This window comes from Lynx canadensis, chromosome D3 (genome assembly GCF_007474595.2).
Source record: "Lynx canadensis isolate LIC74 chromosome D3, mLynCan4.pri.v2, whole genome shotgun sequence".
In the NCBI taxonomy this organism is placed as follows: domain Eukaryota; kingdom Metazoa; phylum Chordata; class Mammalia; order Carnivora; family Felidae; genus Lynx; species Lynx canadensis.
In genome coordinates, this window is record NC_044314.2 from 83,299,478 (window position 1) to 83,321,272 (window position 21,795).

The following is a 21,795-nucleotide window of genomic DNA, read 5'->3' on the forward strand; positions in this document are numbered from 1 at the left end:
GTAAATGTAGGCTGAGCTCGCGTTGAGTGCTGTCTTCAGCTTGCGGGCACGTCCTCACGGGTGCCCCGGTCAGCCCACAAGCCGCCACCACGTCCCTTCGTTCACCCCATTTAACAAGTGTCTGTCTCGCAATGTGTGTTTCGTATGTGTGTTTCGTATGTGCAGATGGGTTCACCGTATACCCATCCACGTGTTTGCGTGTGAACATGTCAGTCCCCACCAGTCGATGTGCGCTCGGAGCCCTGGGTCCCTCCACACCTGTCCACATCTTCTGTTCTTGTACACTGTGGACTGGCCACGCTGTTTTTATTTGCATTTATTTAAAAAATTTTTAAGTGTATTTATTTATTTTGAGGCGGGGAGGCAGGGGGAGGAGGGGCAGGGGAAGAGGGAGAGTCCCAAGCAGGCTGGTCAGCACAGAGCCTGAAAGGGGGGTGGGGCTGGTTCAAACTCACGAACCCGTGAGCTCATGACCTGAGCCGAATGCAAGGGTCAGGTGCTCAACCCACTGAGCCACCAGGTGCCCCGCGACTGTACCCGTCCCTTCCTGTCTCTCCATGTCAGTATCGGTTCGCACCTGCCCACATCTGCCTTGTTTGGCTAACATCCATGCTCCTTATATCTGTGTTCACCCCTGCCTATCCTGGCCATCTGCCCCTGTGCACACCCGCCCGATGCTCTTACCCCTGTGGCCCGACGCCGGTCAGGGGGCAGCTGGGTGCCCTGCGGCTGAAAGTGCGCCTCATCGAGGACCGCATCCTGCCCTCCCACAACTACCGGCCGCTCACGGAGCTGCTCACGGAGGCTGTGCGGGGCCCGGCAGAGGTGGGTGCCTCAGTCCCCCCGGGGCCCGGCACCGAGGCCTCTCCCTGCTTCAGAGATCCCTACCTGGGCTCTTTTGCCCTCGGGGCCCTGGGCCACCTCTCCTGCCTCCTGTCCCTGCCCAGGAGGATGCCGCTAGTCCCCTGGCCGTGCTGGAGGAGCTGACCTCAGGGGACTGCCGCCAGGACCTTGCCACCAACCTGGTGAAGCTCTTTCTTGGCCAGGGCCTGGCCGGGCCCTTTCTGGACTATCTCACTCGGCGCGAGGTGACCCGGACCAGTGAGTTGCCTGCATGAGCCCCAGATGTCACTCCTCAAGGAAGGGGCCGGCGCAAGGTCTCTGAGGGAGAGACGGGGAGCCTCAGGCCGAGGTCAGGGGCTCCTATGTGTGTGGATGGGGGGGGGGTCCCTACACTGTGCACCGCCAGCCAGTGGGGACGCAGTCCCCGGTTCCGGCCCCGGTTTTGCCGCTCTTGAGCTGTGTGACCTTAGGCAGCTCATCTAACCAGTCTGGGCTCCTCTACTGTGCATGGAGTTGATATTACAGCTCTCCTTGGTTCCTGAGGCGGGAACGTCATGACTCCCTCCTGGGGTGGGTGGGGGGGGGTGGATCCAGCCCCCGATCCCAGCGGACACTTCCCTCTGCCCTCCCAGCTGACCCCAACACCCTCTTCCGCTCCAACTCCCTGGCATCCAAGTCAATGGAACAGTTTATGAAGGTGAGCAAGAGGCCTGGCGGGGCCCAGAGGCGGCTCCTTCGAGGGGACTCCTTTTCCAGTGCTTCCTGGGACCCCGGAGCTGGGCTGGCCGAGCTGGGGTGCTGGTGGCTGGTGCCTGGCCCTGCCCTGAGTCGCACCTGGAGAGCGCCCCCCACCTGCCCTCTTGGGCCTGCCTCAGTCTCCCTCTGAGCCTCTCCCCGCGTGCTGCCCCCCGCCCCTGGCTCATGGGCACGGCTTAGCCTCATCCTCAGCCCCTGCCCCACGCGGCGCCCCCTGCCCTCAGCTCGTGGGCATGCCTTACCTGCACGAGGTCTTGAAGCCCGTGATTAACCGCGTCTTCGAGGAGAAGAGATACATCGAGCTGGACCCTTGCAAGATAGACCTGGGTCGCACCAGGTGAGCGAAGCCCGAGGGGTGAACCGCGACCCTCTGACAGCCCCCTTGTCCGCCCGGAGCCTTGTCTGCCTGGGTCTGTGCCGACCGCCTCCCCCTCCCTCTAGCCCGGCCGCTGGGGAGCCCTGCATTCGGGCCGAGAGCCTCAGCGGTGAGCACCGAGCTCCTCCGGCTGGAAGGGGTAGTGGTCGCGGGCGGGCCTCCGAAGCTGAGCCCCCGGGTTCAGATCCCGGCTCTGAGGTGGGCGAGACGGACCCTACACCTGTGTGGGGACGAGAAGGAAGGGGATAAGTGCTGTCCCATCACCCCCTCGGCAAAAACAGCTGCCGAGAACCTACTAGGCGCCAGACCCTGGCTGAACGCTGATGCCCCGCGGGGAAGAAATGGATGCAAGTCCGTCTTCTAGGGGGAGGTGCATAATCAACTAAAGAAGGTTATTGAAGGTGATCGGTGGAATGGAGGAAGACAGAGCAGGGGAGCGTCGTGGGAAGTGCCGGGAGCAGGGAGAGGCTTGCAATATTCCCTATGGTGGTCACAGGGAAAAGCCTCACAGAGAAGGGGACGTTTCAGCAAAGACTGGCAGGAGGTGAGGGAGGGAGGCGTGCACAGATCCGGAGGGGGAGTATCCCGGGCAGGGGGAACAGCACGTGCAAAGGCCCTGAGGTGGGAGCGTGTGTCCAGCATGTCCCGCTGACAAGCACCGAACCGAGGTGTGTGATGACGTGTGACGGGGAAGGGATGGCCTCTTTGAGGCGGGCACGCTGAAGCTAAATGTGTGCACAAGAGTGTCCAGGCAGAGGGAACAGCAGGTACAAAGGCTCCGAGGCAGGAATGAGCTCAGCGTGTTTTTAAGCAGCACAAGAACCCGGGTGCGAATGGTGGGAGGGGAGGTTATGGGGGTGGGAGGGGAAGGAGGGTGCTCTGAGCTCGGTGGGGGCTGGCGGAGGGGTTTTGAGCGGACCGATGCTGGGCTCTGAGGCACGGCCACTCTGTTTCCCCAGGAGAATCTCCTTCAAGGGCGCACCCATCCGAGGAGCATGTGAGGGAGGCCAGCCTGGGGCTGCTGACGGGCTACCTGGGGCCCATCGTGGATGCCATTGTGGGCTCTGTGGGGTGCTGCCCGCCTGCCATGCGCCTCGCCTTCAAGCAGCTGCACCAGTGCGTGCAAAAGCGCTTCCCCCAGGCGGAGCACGAGGTGGGCCACACGTTCCCAAGGGGCAGATGGGGAGACTGAGGCTGGCGAGGGGCAGTAGCTTGTCCAGGGGTGTACAGAGAGGCGGGGCAGACGTGGGACAGAATCTGGGTCTGTGGGTCTGGGATCCAGGGGCAGTAATAATGAAAATGATAATGATGATGATAATAATAATAATAATAATGGCAGCAGCGAATGCTGTATCTAGTCCTTACCCTGGGTGGGACCTCCTCTTCCTCCTCTCACATTACCTTACCTCGCCTTCCCATCCACCTATGGGGTGGGTACCAGTATTCTCCCATTTTACAGAGGAGGAAACAGAGGCCCAGAGAGATTAAGTCAAATGGCTAGGAAGGGGTGTTGCTGGGATAGACACCCATCTAGGCGTCTGGCTGCTGAATCTGCTCGAAGCCACCAAATAATAGAATCTGGCACAAAGTAAGTGCTTCTTAACTTCAGCTGTCAGAGGGAGAGAGAGAGAGAGAGAGAGGGCATGTCGGCACACAGTAGGTGCTTCATAGCAGACGCCCCAAGTGGTCTAGAGATAAATCCCTGCATGTGCTAGTGCTTTGCCAACGTAATATAAAAGTTGCGAGCGCTGCAGGGCCTCAGGAAGGTGAGATCAATGAACGAAGCAGTCAAGGTGTGGGGCAGGCACTAGGGCGTCGTAGGGACTGTGGCAAACTGGAGCCCCCACAGCTTGTCTTAAGGGGGCAGCTGCAGAATTCAATCCCTTATTGCCAGGCGGGAATGGGGACCCGGCATGGCCAGCTCTTCAGAGTTTGCTTTCTTTCCTTTTTTCTTTCTTTTTTTTTTAAATGTTTATCTTATTTTTGAGACAGAGAGAGACAGAGGCACGAGCAGGGGAGGGGCAGAGAGCGAGAGGGAGGCCCAGATCCAAAGCAGGCTCCAGGCTCCGAGCTGTCAGCACAGAGCCCGATGCGGGGGCTCGAACCCCTGGATCGTGGGATCGTGACCTGAGCCAAAGTGAGCGCTCAACCGACTGAGCCACCCAGGCGCCCCAGGGGTTATTTTCTAAAGCCACATTCTGGATTTTATGTGGAGGTCGCTCATTTTTAAAAACGTTGACTCTGGGGCACCTGGGTGGCTCAGCCGGTTGGGCGGCCGACTTCGGCTCAGGTCATGATCTCGTGTCCGTGAGTTCGAGCCCCGCGTCAGGCTCTGTGCTGACGGCTCAGAGCCTGGAGCCTGTTTCAGATTCTGTGTCTCCCTCTCGCTGAGCCTCCCCCGTTCACGCTCTGTCTCTCCCTGTCTCAAAAATAAATAAACGTTAAAAAAAATTAATACAAAGAGTACCCCCCCCCAAAAAATAAAACGTTGACTCCAGTTCACCTAAAACAAGAACAACATGACAAAACTTTGAGCCAGTTACTATGCATTGGCAGCTGGCCTGGCCTGTGGGTTACCAGTTTGAGCTCCCCTGGTTTAATGGTCAGCGTGCCTCCAAGGTGGCTGTTGGCCTCACTTACAAATGACATCAAATCAGGCCAGCTCTTAATGGAGCGCTGATGTACCGGAAATGTGGGCGGGGCGGGGGGTTCACTCTGCCGAATAATCTAAGACCTGCTAAATGTTGGAGATGTAACGGCCCAGATCCCTAGAGCTTGAGTTAAGAGCCCTTGATTAAGCCATACTTCTCTCCACTCTCTGCTTACAGATGGGGAAACTGAGGCCCAGAGAGGTTAAAGAGCCTTGGCCAAGGGTGGTGGACTCAAGTTAGGCCTCTGGTCTCCCAGCGGGGGTCCCTTCCTTCTCCTCTCAGCCTCCGCTGAGGAGTGAGCTCTCGGCCTCCAAACTGGGACGTCGCTTGATTTACGCCCCACTTTGCCAGGCTGTCGCCTGGACTGGAGGTGCTAAGTGGGACAGAGCTGTGACAGGGGGAGGGAAGGGGAGCGGGAGGCCAGACAGCCTGGCCCTTGTGGGGAACCCAGTATCGGTGACACCCAAGTGCCCCCGGTCCTTAGCTCCCACGGAAGGGCAGAGGCACAGGGCACGGAGCAGGGACTTCCTCCGGCCCATGAGGGTGGATGGGTCATGGAAACCCAGGGGAACCCCTTTCTCTGCCACCCTGACACCCGTTCCACCTTAAGAAAGGAGGAAGTCAAAGAGCTGATCTCGAAGACTAAACTTACCCTGGAATATGGCAGTTGAGGGGGTGGTGGCCTCGGGGCAGCTCAGGGGTCCAGAGGAGCGGGGCTGGGGGCAGAGACCCCCTTCCGGGCAGGGTCAGGCATCCAGCTTTAGGCAGGGTTCACCGTCAGCGCAGAGGAGACGGGGAGAGTATTGTCTCATGTGTGAATACAACCCCTAATAAATACCGAGCACATTTTTGGGCTAAATACAGCTGGGCAAGTGTGAAAGGTGGGTGGGGAGTGATCTGGGGAGAGCCAGAGGCACCCAGGATAAAGGCACGCCCTCTCTCTGCGTTCCCTCCGCTGGAGCTGGAGGAACCAGCCTTGTCTGCGGGTGGGCCAGGCCCGGGACTCACACAGAGGGGCCAGCCAGACCGGGTTCTCTCCTGACCCTCCACTTCCTCATCCAGAAAATGGGGATAATGGCACCTACCCCCTAGGACTGTCGGTCGTTCAGATTAGTCCTGACACTCAGCACAGTACCGGGGGTCGAATGCCGGAGGGCGTGATGGAGAGCTGCGTGTTCAGATCCTGCCTGGGTTCAAATCTCGGCCCTGCCACTCCCAGCTGTGTGGCCTTGGGCAAGTCACGTGGAGTCCTCTGAACGTCTGCTTCCTCATCCTGTGAGCGGGGAATGATGAGGGTGCTTCCTTCACGGGGCTGGGCCCTTAGCACGGGGCTTGCAGTGGAGGATCGGTATTGTTCCTCCGCTTTCCAGGGGAGGAAGCTGAGGTCCAGAGAGAAAAAGCTGTCTTGGCGGACCAGTGTGATCTCCCGGCCCATCTCCCGTCCCACTTTCCCTTGCCTCGGTTTCCCCATCTGGGATGTGGATTTTGGGGGGCTCTTCTCACCTGCGGCTCCTCTTGGCAGGATGCGAAGTACCTGGCCATAAGTGGCTTTCTCTTCCTGCGATTCTTCGCCCCCCGCAATCCTTACCCCGAAGCTGTTTGACCTCCGGGACCAGCATGCGGACCCCCAGACCAGCCGCTCCCTGCTACTTCTTGCCAAGGTGCTGGAAAGGGAGTCCCACAGCCTGGGTGTTCTTAGCCAGGGAAAGCACAGGAATGGAGCCGGAAGGCCAAACCTGCTGAAATGGCTTGAGACCCAGAGAACCTGTCTGAAACATCCATTAGCCTTCCATCCTGAGTGTGAAGGCGTTCATTCCATTATCCAACTTCTTCTCTTGAAACGGAAATTCTGCCCTTTCAGGAGGGAAGTGGGAAGCAGGCTGGTCGTCCTATGCACCTTAGTATGAATTAGGCCATCATTCGCGAAGTGGCCGTATTTTGAGGTTCTTTTCCTTTTTAGGTTTTTGAAAGTTCTTATTCATTTAAGCAATCTCCACAGCCAACAGGGGGCTCGAACTCACAACCCCAAGATGAAGAGTCGTGCCCTTTTTTTTTTTTTTCCTTAGAGAGGGAGAAAGCACAAGTGGGGGAGGGGCAAAGGGAAAGGGAGAGAGAGAATCTCAAACAGTCTCCACGCCCCGTGCAGAGCCTGATGCAGGGCTTGATCTCACGCTTTCTGACTGAGCGAGCCAGGAGCCCCAGATTTTGAGGTTCTGATGGGCTCCAAAGTGTGCAGGATAGGGGTCAGGCGGTCCTGGGCGGTGGAACTGAGCTCCGGAGGGAACAGTGTAGGGTGCTGGGGGTGTGTATCTGTCCCCAGGGAGGGGTAGATATGACTCAAAGCAGGTGCCGCTATGAGTCTCCTTTCACTGAGCACTGATTTGGGAGTTAGGACTTGGGGCGCTCCGTTCTGGGGCCACGGAGAGGCCCTTCCCCCTGAAGTGACCTTGGCCCTGGCGTCCCCTGCTTCTTTGTGCCAGGCTTGCAGAGCATCGGAAACCTTGGCCAGCAGCTTGGGCCAGGCAAGGAATTATGGATGGCCCCCCTGCACCCCTTCCTGCTGCAGAGCGTCTCACGTGTGAGAGACTTCCTGGACCAGCTGGTGGATGTGGACGGGAGGGTGAGTCCCTGTGTTTCTGCCACATCTGTCCTGATCACTCTACTTGGCCCTTGGACCCGCCCTTGCTCGCCCCTGCCCGCCCCGGCACTGAGACTGTGGACCGTTAGGTGGTCATCTCGTCAGGCAGCTAAACAGCTCCCTGGCCCATTCTGTGCCAGGTCCCAGAGATGAACAGAGCTCAGGCCCCGTCCTCCAGGCCACCGCGGCCAGTGTGGTGGGTGGATACCATCAGTGGTGTCGCGCAACCAAAAAAATATCTATTAAGCGCTTACTGGACGCCGTTCCAGGTGCCGGGAAACGGCAGTGAACGAGACAAGAAATTCCTGCTCTCGTGGAAGTTTTATTCTAACGGGGACCACAGAATTTGAGTTAGCAAATAACATAGTGTGTTGGGGAGTAAGTAGAAAAGACAAAGGAGGGAAGGAAATGTTGGGGTGGGGGGGTGGCAGGGTGAACTTTTAGGTAGGATGACCAGAAGTGGCCCCACTAGGGTACTATTAGAGCAAAGACCCGAAGGAAGACCGAGGGCAAGCCATGAAGATCCCCGGGAAGAGTATTCCAGGCTGGGAACCGCATGTGCAAAGGCCCTGAGGTGGGGGACAGAGAGCAACAGTGAGGAGCCAACGTAGAGGAATGAACGAGGGGGAGCAAAGGAGAGGTGGGGGCCAGATTGTGTGTGGCTTCAGATAGCAGCTGGAAGGATTTGGGCCTCGTATGGGGTGAAATGGGGCAGGGGACACGTTTCGGCACAAGAGTTGGGGGTAAGTCTGTATCACAACGTGGGGCCCACGTCAAGAGACAGTTGGGTGTGAGTCACACAGGTGCACCGTGTCAGAAGGCGGAGCCCTGGTTGTGACATAGCAGGGTTCTTGTGTCTGGGCTCCCCAGGCGGCTAGATCCTGGGCCCTCCCTGGACTGACTTCGTAAGACATGCCCCCACCCTCCCACCCCACCTCCACCCCCGCTGGCTGCCTGCCCCACTGTCTGTGGGGCTCCAGGGGAGGGCTTCTCCAGGTCGACTTTGTGCTCCCCGCCCCACCTTCAGTGACACCCCTCCTCCCCGTTCACCCCCCTGCCTCCGGGGGGAGCAGAGAATCCTGCTCCTGGCGCCCTGGCAGGGCAGGATATGAGGGGTTCACTGTCCCCCCTCCCCGTTTCCCAGAGGCTGGGGGCCCAGCCAGGGCCCTGGTGGCCCCCTCGGTGATTGTTCGTGAAGGTTACCTGCTGAAGCGCAAGGAGGAGCCCGCCGGCCTGGCCCCACGCTTTGCCTTCAAGAAGCGTTACTTTCTGGCTCAGCGGGGAGACTCTCTCCTACTCCAGGAGTCCTGAGTGGCAGGTTGGGGCCCCAGCCCTCAGTGGAGGGGTCCTCCCTCACAGAGCTGCGTCTTTGTAGGCAGGGGGAAACTGAGGCCCAGAACGGGGCAAGACTTAGCAAGTCAAGCTCTCAGGCCAGGCTCTGCTCACGCCTTTGGGCCAGCGTGGGCCCAGGACAGGCACAGGCCTGTACCTGCACACGCTCCCCATCAGACGTGGACACGCACAGGACACGGACCATGCTTAACCGCCCTGAGATGTTCCCGCCCAGAGGCACATGCCTGGCCGTGTAGGCACGCACGGGCCGACATTCGTTCACTCAGCCACTCATCAAACATTTACTGAGCGCCTGCTGTATACCACACAGCGTTCCAGGCACTGAAGTACAGCATACACAAGGCCCAACGTCCCTGGTCTCACGGGGTTGCCATTCAAGTCCAGCACCAGCTCGAGCCCGTGCTGGGACGCGTTTCTTGTCCGCTCGCCCATAAATGATGGCTAACGCTGGAGAGGGTGCGCAAGCGTATCCTTCCTACTTTGTCCGCAAAGCATGGATTCCAGAGTTCAAATGCCTGGTTCCCAATTCTGCCTCCACTGGCTGAGTGGCCTCGGGAGGGCCAGTGACCTCCTCTGCACACAGGCTTCAGCCTCAGACATTGGTGGCAGTTGACAGGCTGGAGTGCGGGAGGCACGCCCCAGCTGCTGTGCGGGTGGTTGCTCTGACGTCTGGTGATGATGGGAACTGATGCCCGGCGAGGTGGTGGCTTACCTAGAGTGGATGGGGCAGGGCTGGGGGGGGGACTCGCGGCACAAGAGCGCGGACACACACGCACAGATCGCAGATCACAGAGACGCAGGCTTGAGTGTCTCCCCCCCGCCCCCCGCCCCGTCCCCATTCCCTGATGCACGCCCCCAAAGGAAAGCTGCCCCTGGGCCCCCCTCGCACCCCTGCCCACCCTGCAGCCCACAGCCCTGTCTCCCAGATGCGCTTCTCCATCCCGGTGTCGCACATCCGCGCCGTGGAGCGCGTGGACGAGGGGCGCCTTTCAGCTGCCGCACGTGATGCAGGTGATGGCGCAGGACGGCGCCGGGGCACTGCGGACCACCTACCTCCAGTGCAAGGTGATGGCACCGCAAGGATGGGGACGGAGGGCGTCCCTTGGGCCCCCCTCCACCCCTGACCGCCCCCACCCCCGCCCCGACTCCCTGCAGAATGTGAACGAGCTCAACCAGTGGCTGTCGGCCCTGCGCAAGGCCAGCGCCCCCAACCCGGACAAGCTGGCCGCCTGCCACCCGGGTGCCTTCCGCAGCTCGCGCTGGACCTGCTGTCTGCAGGCCGAGCGCTCAGGTGAGGGGCGGGGCGGGCTCAGGTTCCGCCCTCCCCAGCTGTCGATCAGCGGGTGCCCCGCCCCCCCCCCCCCCCCCCCACGGCGGGTTACTTAACCTTTCTGTGCGCCTCGCTCTCTTCAAGCGGGGAACAGTGGCTGCCTCCCAGGGTTGTGTGGCGGACTGAGTGTGTGTTCTCAGCACTTAGAACGCCCACCGGCACCTAGGGCGCATTGCGTGTGAGAGATTTTGTAAAGCACCTTCTATGGGCCCAGCATCCGGTGGTCAAGGCTCGCTCTCAATGAAGACCGGTGGATAACCAGACAAGTGTCCCACGGTCTTATAAGTACCAAAATGAGGCTTTTGAGGCTCCAGAGACTGCCTCTGAGCCGGCCGCAGGGTTGGAGATCAAGGAGGGCTTCCTGGAGGAGGTGCTGTTGAGACATGACCTGAGAAGAGTAGGCGATAAGCAGTGAGGGTGGAGAGACTGGGATGGGGTCAGGAAGGGTCGTAGGCAGAGCAAAGCGCCCGAGCAAAGGCCTGGAGGGGGCGCGGGGAGGGCTGAAAGGTCGAGAAGGGCCTGTGTGGCTGGAGCCGGGCCTGTGGGAGGAGGCTGGAGGGAGGGGACTCTCCTGCTCTGCTGAGCCAGGGCGGTGGGGGGGGGGGAGGCAGCGGGGCTTGAAGGAAGTAGGAGGCGGGAAGAGTGATTTTAGACGCAGAAGGGTCTGGGCTTGGCGACCCTCTGCCACGGGGGCTCCCGGAGGGGCCGGGAGGCAGTGCTGACGGCACCGTGTTCCCCTCAGCTGCCGGCTGCAGCCGCACGCACTCGGCCGTCACCCTGGGGGACTGGAGTGACCCGCTGGATCCCGACGCTGAGATCCAGATGGTGTATCGGCAGCTGCTCCTGGGGCGGGACCAGCTCAGGTGGGCGCCCCCACCCATTCCGCTTCCCCCGCGGTGACCAGCCAGGCCAGCTCTGCGCCCCCCCCCCCCAACCCTCCCACGGCCTCCCCGGCTCATTTATTCATTCTTTCCCTGTGCATCAGCTGACTTCCTGGCCGGGCAGGGCGTGCGGGCCCCAGCGAGGCGGGGAGGCGTCCTCAGGCTGGCCCTAGTGCAGAAGTGGGTCCAGGATCTTTTACCATCCTGGCTCCTGGGACCCGGCCCGGACCGTGGATGTGCTCCTTTTCCCCCCTGGTTGGCATCACCACCGGTCAGTGGCAGAGATCTGCTCCAAGTCCTTAGCGGGTTCTGAAGCTGGCCTGACCTGGGTTCAAAGTCTGAGCCAGTCGCTTACTGGCTGTGTGATCTTGGGCCCGTTGCTTACCCTCTCTGTACTTGTGTCTTTTCATCTGGGAGATAGGGACAGTCACAGCGCCTGCCTCTTGGACTTGTCCCGAGGGTCAATGAGCTAATACAGGTGAAGTCTTTTTGTCGATGCCTGGTCGCAGTTAGCTTTCGGTAAATGGTAACAGTTACTATGCTGTGCAGCCTTAGGCGAGTGCTTGACCTCTCTGTGTCTCAGTGGACTGTATAATGGAGCCAATAGTAAGTACCTACCTCAGATACATTTGTTGTGATCGTGAGGTGAGTTAATACACGGGAAGGGCTTATAGTAGCGTCTGCACTCTGTCTTTGCTGTGATGACGACAATGGTCGCGGTGGTGGTGACGACCGGGAATCCTTAACGCCTCCTGCAACCAGCAGAGAACCTCTGGGGTAGAGAACGAGATTGGGGATCAGGGACCAACCTTGTCTTTTCTCTCTTGCAACTTCCAGGATGAAATTCCAGGAGGATTTCAACATAGATACAAGCCTGGAGGCGGATACAATGAGGGCCTCGGGGACCAAGGAAGGTAAGGGGTCAAGGGGCTCCCTTTTCTTTGCCTTCTCGGCCGCCTCCTACAACTTGTCAAGCACGCCCCTATTTCCTCCCCCCACCCCCGCTGACTCCCCCTTTTCCGGTCCACCAGCAGTGCGGTGAGTGGGGAGGATGGAGTGTGTGGGTTCTTGGGGGCACAAGGCCGGTCTGGAGCCTGAAAAGCCACGGGACTGGGCTCCGGGAGCCTGCCCTGGCCCGGCTGAGCCCCCGTGGCCCCTTGTCTCCCTCCCAGGGGCCTGTCCTGAAGCCCTGGCCCGGCAGAGAGAGGCAGCTGGCCGCCTTCTGGAGGTGCTGGCAGATCTGGACAGAGCCCACGAGGAGCCTGAGCAGCGGGAGCATCAGAAAGCGGCCCTGGGTCCCCTGGGGCACTGAGGAGATGCCAGAGCCAGCCTGGAAGGAGGAGGAAGGGGCCATCGGGCCGCTCTCAGGGCACCCCGGCCCCTCTCGGCTGCCCTGTACCTCGTCGATGCTGTGGCGCGGATGCTTCTGGAGATCTCCCAGTCTCTGTGCCCCAAGTCCAGAACCTCAGGCACGGAAGCCCTCTGGCAGGGGGCTGGCCTTGTACTGAATGAGTCTCAGTCTCCGGGCTGAGGCAGCTGGGAGTGGACGGAGAGAAGGAGCCTGACTCATCCGGTTCAGCTGAAAGTCTCTGCTAAACCGGACCGGCCTCTACTCACACCGACAAGGCCATGGCCCCGAGCTGCTGGATACAGCTGGACGTGAATCCCTGATGCCCACGTGGCCTTGTTGCCCAGACAGGCACGAAAGAGGCTCAGCCCTTCCTGTTTTCACGTCTGCCGATCCGCGTCACCTCACTGATCCTCCTGAGCCCTGCCTTGGCCGAGAGTCCTAACCGCCAGCTTCCAGAATCGGGTTCCCTTAGGAATAATGGGGGCTGGGAGCCCAGTGCGCCAGACTCAGACCCCTGGAGCCTGGGACACCTTGGGCTAGGCTCTTGTCCCCTCTTTGAGCCTCAGTTCATGCTGTATAAATAAGGAGGGAGTGTCTAGATGTGTGGCTGTCAAACTGGGTTCCACGGAGGTGGCTCGGGAGCCAGGGAGGGGTTTCTCAGACTGTGGTCCAAAGCTCAGCCCCTAGGTTGTCTGCTAGTGATGCAGATGCTTGGACCCCATCTGCTGAATGAGAATCTGAAGGAGTGTGGGTGCAGGGATCAGGATTTTTAACAAGTTTCCCAGGTGATACGGATGAACGCAAGATTCGAAGATCGTGGGGCCGGGAGATGTTGCGTATTAGGGTTTGAAGTGAGATCTTAGAATGAATCACAGAGGGTAAAATGAGAACACCCACTCTGGGAAAAACCGGAAAGGCTTCCAAGGACTCATTGCTGGTTTTGTGTGACTAGAGGGTGGGACAGAAACCAAAGTATGTATCTAGGGATAAGGGGACCGGGAAAGATGCAGCGCTATCCCGAGAGTGGCCAGCAGGTGTCGCCTGGAGCCGCAGCCGCCGCCACAGCCACCCAGCATCCTGGGACGTTGCTGAGGCTGATTGGAAGCGTGTGGCAGATCCCGGGCTCTGTATCTAGACAGAACCGGGCCCTCCTCCCTTAGGGCAGGGGCTGGGGCTCCAGGAGCCGTTCACGATGTCGCCCAGCTCCTCCGTGTTTTCTCCGAGGCTCTCAGCCCCCCAGCCCAAGTCCCTCATTCCTAGTATCGTACCCGGGAGCTGCTGTGTGCATTGCCTTGGGCTGTGCTCGAGAGAAGAGCACGTTCCGCCCTGTCCTCTTGGGTACCCTCTGCCTCGGCCACCTTCACACCCGCTGCGTACCCGGGGACAAGAGAATTATGGAGACCCTCCAACCCCAGCTGCCCAAGACCGAGAGAGGCAGTGGTCCTGGGGTCATCGTTTTGTTGCAAGCTCCCCGGGAGGTGGGCCAGAGGCCCCCCCAGGAACAGAGCCACCCACCCAGCCCCCGTCTCGGCAGGAAAGAAAACTGAGTGAGGAGAAAGACCATTTATTTCTCCACCCACAGTGGGACGGGTAGGTTTTCCAAAGAGCAATCGCTGGCGTCCCTTTAAATCTTGGCTGACTTCCACCGCGGCAGCCAATCAACAGAGGCGGAGCTGGTGAGTTGCCTGGGCAACAGGCCCCTGGTTGGCCAAGACCATCAGCCACCCCACTGCCCACTCCCAAGAAAGGGAAATGGACTCGTTGCTGTCCGTCTGCTTTTCTAGACCCGCTGGCCTAAGCTCGGCCTCATCCAGCCTTTGGATCTCGGCGTTGGGAGCGATTTGGCGGAGAGGACAGGATGGGGAGGAAAGGAGAACAGTGCCTTTATCTGGGACAGACATAAGGCCTGGGGACGGGAGGGGAGAAGAAGGAGGTGAGAGTCCCAGAAGGATGAAGAGACACAAGCACAAAACAAGGTCCCTCTAGTCCCCCTCTCTCTGGCCTGCCCCTTTGCAAAACTGCTGACTAACCTGGGTTTGCCCCCTGGGCCCACAAGTGCCCATCAGTGGGTAGCAGAGGGGGCCCCTTTCCCCCAGGCGCTTGAGCTGAATCCCGCCTGCAGAGGAGCCTACACAGATGTGATAGAGACGCGGGTGGGAGTCCACATGGAGAGTATCACAGGGTCTTCTGTCTCTTTCCCCCCAGCCTGGGGGTAAGTAGAGGCACGTGGGTGTGCGTGCGTGTGTTCACCAGGACACGTGTGTTTGCGCGAGGGGGTGGGGCTCTGTCTTTTCCGTAGGGAGGTTACTGTGGTTCCGGTGTTCTCTCCGCCGCCCTCAGGGAGCTACGGGTCGGAACCGGCTGGCCTGCCATCTTCCTCCCATCGTTCCAACCGCCATCAGCCAAATCCCCAGGACGCTTCTGGCTCCTTCCGCGGGCTCCTCCCCAGCCCTGAACCCGGGCCACCAGGACGCGCCTGGCAGAGGGAGGCAAGTGCCGGACCAGGGGCAAAGCAGGAGGGAAGGTGGGCCGCCCCCGGGCCTCAGGCCTTGGCTGCAGCCTCGGACACGCCCTGGGCTGTGAGCTCGGCCAGCACATTGTCTAGGTAGCTAGCGTCCGGGTAGCCGTGGCCCGTGAGGTTGGATCCAAACTCGGTCTTGTGGTGGATCTCGTTCCACACCACGGTGTCCGACTCGCCTGTGGTGTTGGACGTGCCGATGGTGAAGATGAGTCTCCGCTCCCAGGCGTGATGAGCAGCCTCAACACCTGGGGGACAGGAGTGGGGACAGGAGGGGGTGGTGAGTGGAGGGTGCGGGCAGCCCCGCCCTGTGGCTGGAGCCCCTCCCCCCAGCCTCCCTCCTTCCTTGGCCGAGCTGTGGCCCTCTCACTACCTGCTAAGCCCTGCGGCATTCCCGCGGGCGCCCAGCCTGGCCACTTCCTTCCCTAGAGGGACCCCCCCCCCCCCAACCGCCCGCAGTGAGAGCTCTTTCCAGGCTATCTGCCCGTTTCATCTGGGTCTCCAACTGAAGGCCCTCGGCTGTGTTCGGTTGACTTCACAGCCATCTTGTGACTTCTTTGGCAATATTCAAAGGCCTGGGGATTTCACGTGAAAATCAGAATTTCTTGCTTCTCTTGAAAAACAAGGGAGGCAGACGATCCGTAGTGTACCAGCTGTGTGATCTTGGGCAAGTTACTTGCCCTCTCTGAGGCTAAGTTTCTTTATCTGTAAAATGGGGTCAAGACCTTGACCTCCTCAAGCTGGAAATGAGCCCAGGTGTGTGAAGCCACCTGGCGGGTCTGGACACGCACTAGGAGGATGGTCAGTGTCGGTGCGGGCAGGAAACAGGGATTGGGGTGAGGGGGGTCCCCGGCCTGCTCCCACCCCCGCACCCTCCCAGCACCCACCTTCCGGCCCTTCTCGTTGTTGGGCAGGTAGCAGTGACGCGGGAAGCCTCTTGCGGTGAACTTCTTGCCTGGGTTGGGGTGCTCAGGGCCCTGTGGGGGGCGGGCAGCAGACGCTTGAGCCACGGACAGGTGTGGGGGACCCGTGCAGGGTTCCGAGGGGCGGGGGCCAGGGGCACGGGGCCTCACCTGGATGCCTGTGGGGATGTCGTAGACGATGCGGATGGTCTGGGTGTCGGCGAAGCCAGGCAGCGAGTGCGGGATGAGGTGGAACTGCATCTTCCGGGCGGCTGGGTGCCCGTCTTCTCTCCGTAGATGGCCTTGCACCGTGGGGCACTGCAGGCTGCCGTCCCTGGGGCCGGGGAGGCCGGCGGTGAGGCCCCACCCCGCGGCGTCCCGGCCCCGCCCCTGCCCCCGCGCCGCCCACCTTGTTGCCATTGGAGTACATGGCCACGAGGCACAGCAGGTGGTACATGTGGCCGCAGCGGCCCGAGGCGGCCCCACGAGCCTCTGGTCGCACGCCCTTGTGCCGAAGCACGCCTTCGTAGCCGGATGCTGTGACCAGCCGCTCCATGCAGATGGTGCAGTCCTGACGGAGGGGGCGCAGAGGGGACACTGACGACGGGCCAGGGCACGACACCCTCGGGTCAGCGCTGCCCCTTGCGGGAGCCAGGCCCCAGGCCACCAGGGTGGCGGACGGCCCCCTCTCTGGTGCCCCCTTGTCAAAGGGGGGGAGAGAGAGGACACCCCCATACACTGGCGACACATGGCAGAGGTAGAGATGACCCCCCCCACCCCTCTCCAGGGGGATTAAGGCAAAACTTAGAACGTTGGGTGGAAAATATGTGTGCAAATAAGGTGCGAAAGCCGTCAACCATCCAAAGATCGGTAAATGTGATTCTATTAAACCTAAGCGTTTCTGTCCATCAGAAGACACTGTGAAAAAGGGAGAAGGCCAAGCCCGAACTGGGGGGGAGAGACTGTAACACACGGGGCCACGGGAGGAGAAGGGAGGTCAGGGGCTGGGCCCTCGGTCTGCCCAGGCCAGTACCCTCCGCTGGGGGCTCACCTCATCGGGCGGGTTCTTCACCTTCTGCATGTACCTTCGAACCACATCCTCGGGGTTCTTACCTGCAAGGACACAGCGGGCGGGCTGGAGGGTGCCCAGGGTCTCCGCCCTGAGGGCTTGAATCGGGCGGGGGGGGGGGGCGTCACAGAGGGGTTGGCAGGAGTCACATGCCAGCGGCTGATGTAATCAGAGTTGGTGGCGGAGGGGGTCAGGGGCAAGGGAGCGAGATCAGGAGACGGAGGTGGAGGCCTAAGTCCTAAGAAACAGATGGGAGTTGAGGGGTCAGGGTCAAGGTTAGTTAGTGGGGCCAGGGTCGGCGCGGATAGGCGTACTCTTCTTGAGGTGCTTCTTCTTGGTCCTTGCGGCACACCCGGGCACGCCGGGCACGGGCTTGACGTCGCTCTTGCTCACGGGCGGCGGGTGCAGGATGGGCTTGGGGGCCCGCGTCAGGCACACGGGCAGGCCGGCGGCACACAGCAGGATCCCCGTTCATCCCTGGGGACGCGGCCGGGGCGGTCAGGGGGCGGAGCGCTCTCCCGCCCCGCCCACCCAGCCCCTCCCGCCGGCGGGAGGACGCCGCAGGCCCCGCCCACCTGCTCCGCTCCGCCCCGCCCCCCGCCCCCGAACGGGGGGGCCCCGGGGGGGGGGGGCGGGGTGGCCCTGGGCCCCACCCCAGCTGGAAGCCGAGTGGAGCTCCTTCTGCGGGCCCCGCCTACCCCGGCGTCGGGGTCCCAACGGTAGGGGGCGTTTCCTCTGGGCCCCGCCCACCAGCCTCGCCAAGGGGCGGGGGCCACAGGGCAGACAGGTGGGGCTGCCTCCTCGTGCGCCCCGCCCTTCTGCTCCTCCGGGGCTGGACCTCACCTGCCAGGGCCGGATGGACTGGCCCCGTACCATTCAAGTTCTTCACCGGGAGCGCGGGGACCCTGAGGGGAGAAAAGAGGCCGCAGCTGGACTTCAGCCCCACACACCGGAAGATCCGAGGGCTCTAGTTTGGCTTCCGGACATACCTGCACCTCTGTGTCATTTAGAATATGACCGCCAGGGACATAGACATCCTTCTCTTATGGGGTGGGGGTGTCATTGGGACCTCTGCCCCAGTTACAGTGGAATGAGTACTTGACTTTTCCCTACTCCCTTGTGAGAGCTTGGGGGCCAACAGTTCCCTTCCACTGGCCGCTGTGCCTGAAACCCAACTCCTAGTGACGTAGCCATTCTAGCATTTCTCCAAGTTTCCTATATGGAGCACTAGTGCCTATAAAAGGTTCTGGGAAAGAAGGATTCAGGGAGCAAATGAGTTATGAAACACTTCACTGCCTCCTTGGAAATTCGCAACATATATGAGCATCTTAAAGGCTCTGATAAGTCCTGCGTAAGGAACTGTGATTAGCAATGATGAATCCAGGTTTTCCAAAGACATTTCACACGGAACACTTTCGTCCCCCCTCTCGAAGATCTACTGATGACAGTTCCTGTAACTAAGGCACTGTCCCCTCCTCAGATGAAAAGGCCCCAAGAAAACAGAGCCTGCCTCCCCTCTTCGCCTTCCCCCACCAAGAGCTCTCTGGCTTTTGAAATCAGCCAGAGCTGCTCTCATATCTCAGCTTAATAAGCACTAACCGTCTGGCTGACACGCAGCCCATCAGGCACCTCTCAGAAGCCCGTTTCCCATCTATAAAGCAGCACCTCGTGTTTGCCCTGAACCACCACCGTCGCCCCGTTGACGTGCCGGCCTAGCTGAAGAGTGCCACCTCCCCGCACCTCGGCCCACTGAGTCACGGAGTGTCTTCTCTTCACCTGGGAGAGGAAGCCGTGCAAGTGTTGCAGTGACGAGCCTGGGCGAGTCACTTCACCTCTGTGGCCCTTGGTCTCCCTACCTGTAAAATGGGGATAATGATACCTCACCCCCAGGGCTGTTGGGAGGGCTGACTGAGAAGATCCGCGGTGACCTGGACCGTGTGCCTGCCTGCGTCTTCGCGACTTCAGTGCTTGGACACACTGGTGAACTACTGTCTTGCCGTCGATGGGCACAAAACGCTGGATGGATGTCTTGATGGACAGGAGCGTTCTCAAAGGCCGGGACGCCAGAGGGGCCTGGGGGGTGTGCCAGGAAGGGACGGGGGCCGCGACAGCTGGGAAATTGCTGCGACAACCCCCTCTGCCTGGCTGCTCAGGTCTGAGCCGGGACGGGGCTGCCTGGTCACCTGCCCCTGGCAGGCACAGAGGATACTAGGGAGCTGGCTGGGAAGCATCTTTTAGCAAATGGTATGCTTGGCAGGCTTGGGTGCAGCCACAGTGGATCCAGAAACGCACACGCATACACACACACACACACACACAGGCCACCCCAGAGGCATGCACACACACACCTCCACGCAGACACACAAGCACACGGACACATCCACACGCTAGGGAACACAGGCGTGGGTCCTCGAACACTATGGTGACCCAAGGCGACCGAACACCGCTCCTGCACGGGTGCTACTGGTGGGCGGGCACCGCGGGACCCCCAGCGCCTGGCCAATCGAGGTGTGTGTGGGGAAAGGTGCTGTGCCTCCGTTTCCCCACCTGTAATGGGCATAAAGCCTTGTGAGGGTCCAGTGAGGTAAAACACGCAAAGCTCGTAGTTTGGGGGCAGGGCTGTAAGTGGAGGACGACTTTCTCCTTCTAGCAGCCTGCTGGGAGCCCAGAGATGGGGCTGAGTTTCCATCCGACCCTCTCGGGGTCTGTCATAATCCTCCAGGACCTGCCTAAAGGGTATCACCTAATCTTACGCCTCCCCATACTCTTCCAGGAAAGCAAGGAGGCACGTACCTCAAGCTTCTCCTCTTCCCTGCCCTGTCCTTCAAAAGAGTTCTAGTGTAGACACTCTGTTAAGGTCTCGATATATTTAGGTCTCCCCGACCTCCTTCCTTCCCCTTCCATCTCATGGAAAAAAATCCTTTTCTCCAGGGCTATCCGTAAAACGGGGGGGCACGGACAATACGTAGCGTGCAAAGCACTACTCCTTATGGCCCATCTGCGGCAGACATCACTAATCCATCACTGCACGCTCTCAAGCTGAGCAGAATCCTTCAGGTCAGGACGGCCCCTACCGATCAGTGAGGACAGTTTGCTACCCGAGGTTCACCTCACGCCCAATGTCTGGTCCAGCTCATGCCCCTGGTCTTGCTGAGTCTTTGGCCTGGGAGTGAGGGAGCGGGGGGCGGGGGGGGAGTGCTCAGAAAGGGAAGGTTTTAAAAATCTCAGCTGCCCTACAATTCCTGACACCCCTTAAAAACCACAGGGCTTGATTTACAAAAATGAGACTTGTTCCCAAGAAGAAGGTTGTGAGTAGGCTGTGACGGGGGGGGGGGCTGTTTTTCTATTTACTCATCAAGAGCTGGGGAACAGTCTCAAGGCAGCCCCCAGCCTCTCTTGACGTGCAGGCCCCCCTGAGAGAACCCAGGGTAGCAGGGTTCCCACGATGCCCGAGCGTGGGAGCCACCCGGGGCCTCCTTTTGATGTGGGATGCGCTGTTTCCTCCCAGTCAGCAAGAACATCCTTCTGTCCTGGACAAGCGTCTGCTGCCCGCAGGCCTCCCGGAAGGGGGGTCGGCCCGCACGCTGCGCTCCACCCTCTCGGGGCCAGCCTGGCAAAGGGTAGGAGGAAGCCGTCAGCACCCCCTTGAGATCTGCTCTGACCAGGAGCCAGGCCTGGCCACCCCAGTGTGGAGAAGGGTTCCGCTGCCACGCTGGTTTCCCTGCTGTCGCACCTACCCCTGCCTCAAGGCCTGTTCCTCCTCTGCCCTCAACCTCGTTTGGCTCCTACCTTGCTCAGAGAAGAATCTGACCCCTTTCCCCTATGTGAGATAGCCGGTACCTAGCCCTTTGCCCTGGGCTCACCCCTCGCCCCTTCTCCCCCAGCCCCCCTGGTCTCCCTGCCGTTCCTCGAACACACCAGCCATATTCCCACCCCAGGGCCTTTGCACCTGCTGAGCTCTCTCTCCCAGAATGCTCTTCCCTGGATGTCCTCAAGCCTTGATCCCTCACTTGACACAGGTTTCTGCTCGGGTGTCACCTTGTCAGAGACCTGCCCTCCCATTTTACTCCAGAGAAACCTCTGTCTCAGCCATTACCTTATTGACTGATTGATTTAGCGCTAACCATGACCTGATTATAAAGTCTGGTCTGACCAGGCCTTCCCTGCCTCTGTGACCTCGTCTCCTACCCCCTCCATCTCTCTCCCCCGGACACATCTGCCGTGGCTCTAACATAGTCTGAGGCTTCTGTCAAGGCCTTGGCACTTGCTGTGCTGTCTGCCCAAAGGCCCCCTCCCCCCCCGATGCTGAATGGCTCACCTAGGTCCCTGCCGCAGTGCCACCTCACGACAGAGACCTTCCTAGGCCACCTGACTTCAACCCCAGGATACGGCACATAGCAGATGCTCCATAGAGCCCTGTTGCATGAAGGGAGGAGGGCGGGCTGAATTTTGTGGGAACGTCCTGCGCGGATGACTCACGTGTACGCGCTCAGGCACCTTCTCCCTGTGTGTTCTGTGCCCACGGGTGAAGTGAGCCTGGAAGCACATGTCCCAGAGAGACACCCTCTGTGGCCTCGAGTCCCCTGGAGGCTCTCTGCTAGCGCTCCTTTTAGAGGGAGCGTGCTCAGTGGTCACCCTGCACGACAGCACAAGCAAACCGACAGAGTCCCAGAAATGCTCTGCATCCCACCCGAGGGCAGAGGTTCCCTGGCGCGGTTCCGGGGAACCCGGGCATTACACGGAACCGTCTTCCTGAATGTGCCACGGACAGGCGGGCGGGGGGGGGGGTGTTCTCCATGGTCAAGAATTCCAGGTACTCACTATGTGCCCGGCATCATTGTCACACTTCACTTCCTCATCTAATCGTCCCCCAATGTCTGTGACGTCCCATCTAGAGAGAGGGAAACTGAGGCACAGAGAGGTGAAGTAACTTGTCAGGGGTGGGACCAGGATTCCAGCCCAGGCTGTCAGACTCCAGGGTCTGTGCTCTTAGCCATGCCATGCTAACCCAAGTTCTTTTTCCATGGCTTAGGGGCCTAAGCAGGAGGCTCTGTCTGGGAAAGAAAAGAAAGAAGAGAAGAGAAGAGAGAGAAGATAAGAAGAAGAGAAAGAAAAGAAAAGAAGAAA

The 21,795-nt window shown here is 60.2% G+C and overlaps 2 protein-coding genes across 2 annotated transcripts in view; one reads left to right on the forward strand and one right to left on the reverse strand.

Moving 5' to 3' along the window:
- The window catches only part of RASAL1 (RAS protein activator like 1), a 29,108-nt gene extending 16,333 nt beyond the window's left edge, over positions 1–12,775 (forward strand). The window contains 17 exon segments of the mRNA XM_032595348.1: positions 708–825; positions 948–1,101; positions 1,476–1,540; positions 1,824–1,936; positions 2,935–2,956; positions 2,958–3,128; positions 6,149–6,199; positions 6,201–6,287; positions 7,115–7,246; positions 8,411–8,530; positions 8,532–8,582; positions 9,544–9,597; positions 9,599–9,682; positions 9,773–9,908; positions 10,690–10,810; positions 11,666–11,742; positions 12,001–12,775. Of these exon segments, the coding sequence (XP_032451239.1) occupies positions 708–825; positions 948–1,101; positions 1,476–1,540; positions 1,824–1,936; positions 2,935–2,956; positions 2,958–3,128; positions 6,149–6,199; positions 6,201–6,287; positions 7,115–7,246; positions 8,411–8,530; positions 8,532–8,582; positions 9,544–9,597; positions 9,599–9,682; positions 9,773–9,908; positions 10,690–10,810; positions 11,666–11,742; positions 12,001–12,140 (1,696 nt within the window). The 3' untranslated portion in view covers positions 12,141–12,775.
- A 952-nt stretch (positions 12,776–13,727) lies between these two features.
- The window catches only part of DTX1 (deltex E3 ubiquitin ligase 1), an 18,352-nt gene continuing 10,284 nt past the window's right edge, over positions 13,728–21,795 (reverse strand). Inside the window, 12 exon segments of the mRNA XM_030335842.1 lie at positions 13,728–14,924; positions 14,927–14,945; positions 15,585–15,674; positions 15,771–15,862; positions 15,865–15,924; positions 16,002–16,170; positions 16,651–16,712; positions 16,983–17,145; positions 17,507–17,635; positions 18,334–18,444; positions 18,658–18,741; positions 21,490–21,559. Of these exon segments, the coding sequence (XP_030191702.1) occupies positions 14,722–14,924; positions 14,927–14,945; positions 15,585–15,674; positions 15,771–15,862; positions 15,865–15,924; positions 16,002–16,170; positions 16,651–16,712; positions 16,983–17,145; positions 17,507–17,635; positions 18,334–18,444; positions 18,658–18,741; positions 21,490–21,559 (1,252 nt within the window). The 3' untranslated portion in view covers positions 13,728–14,721.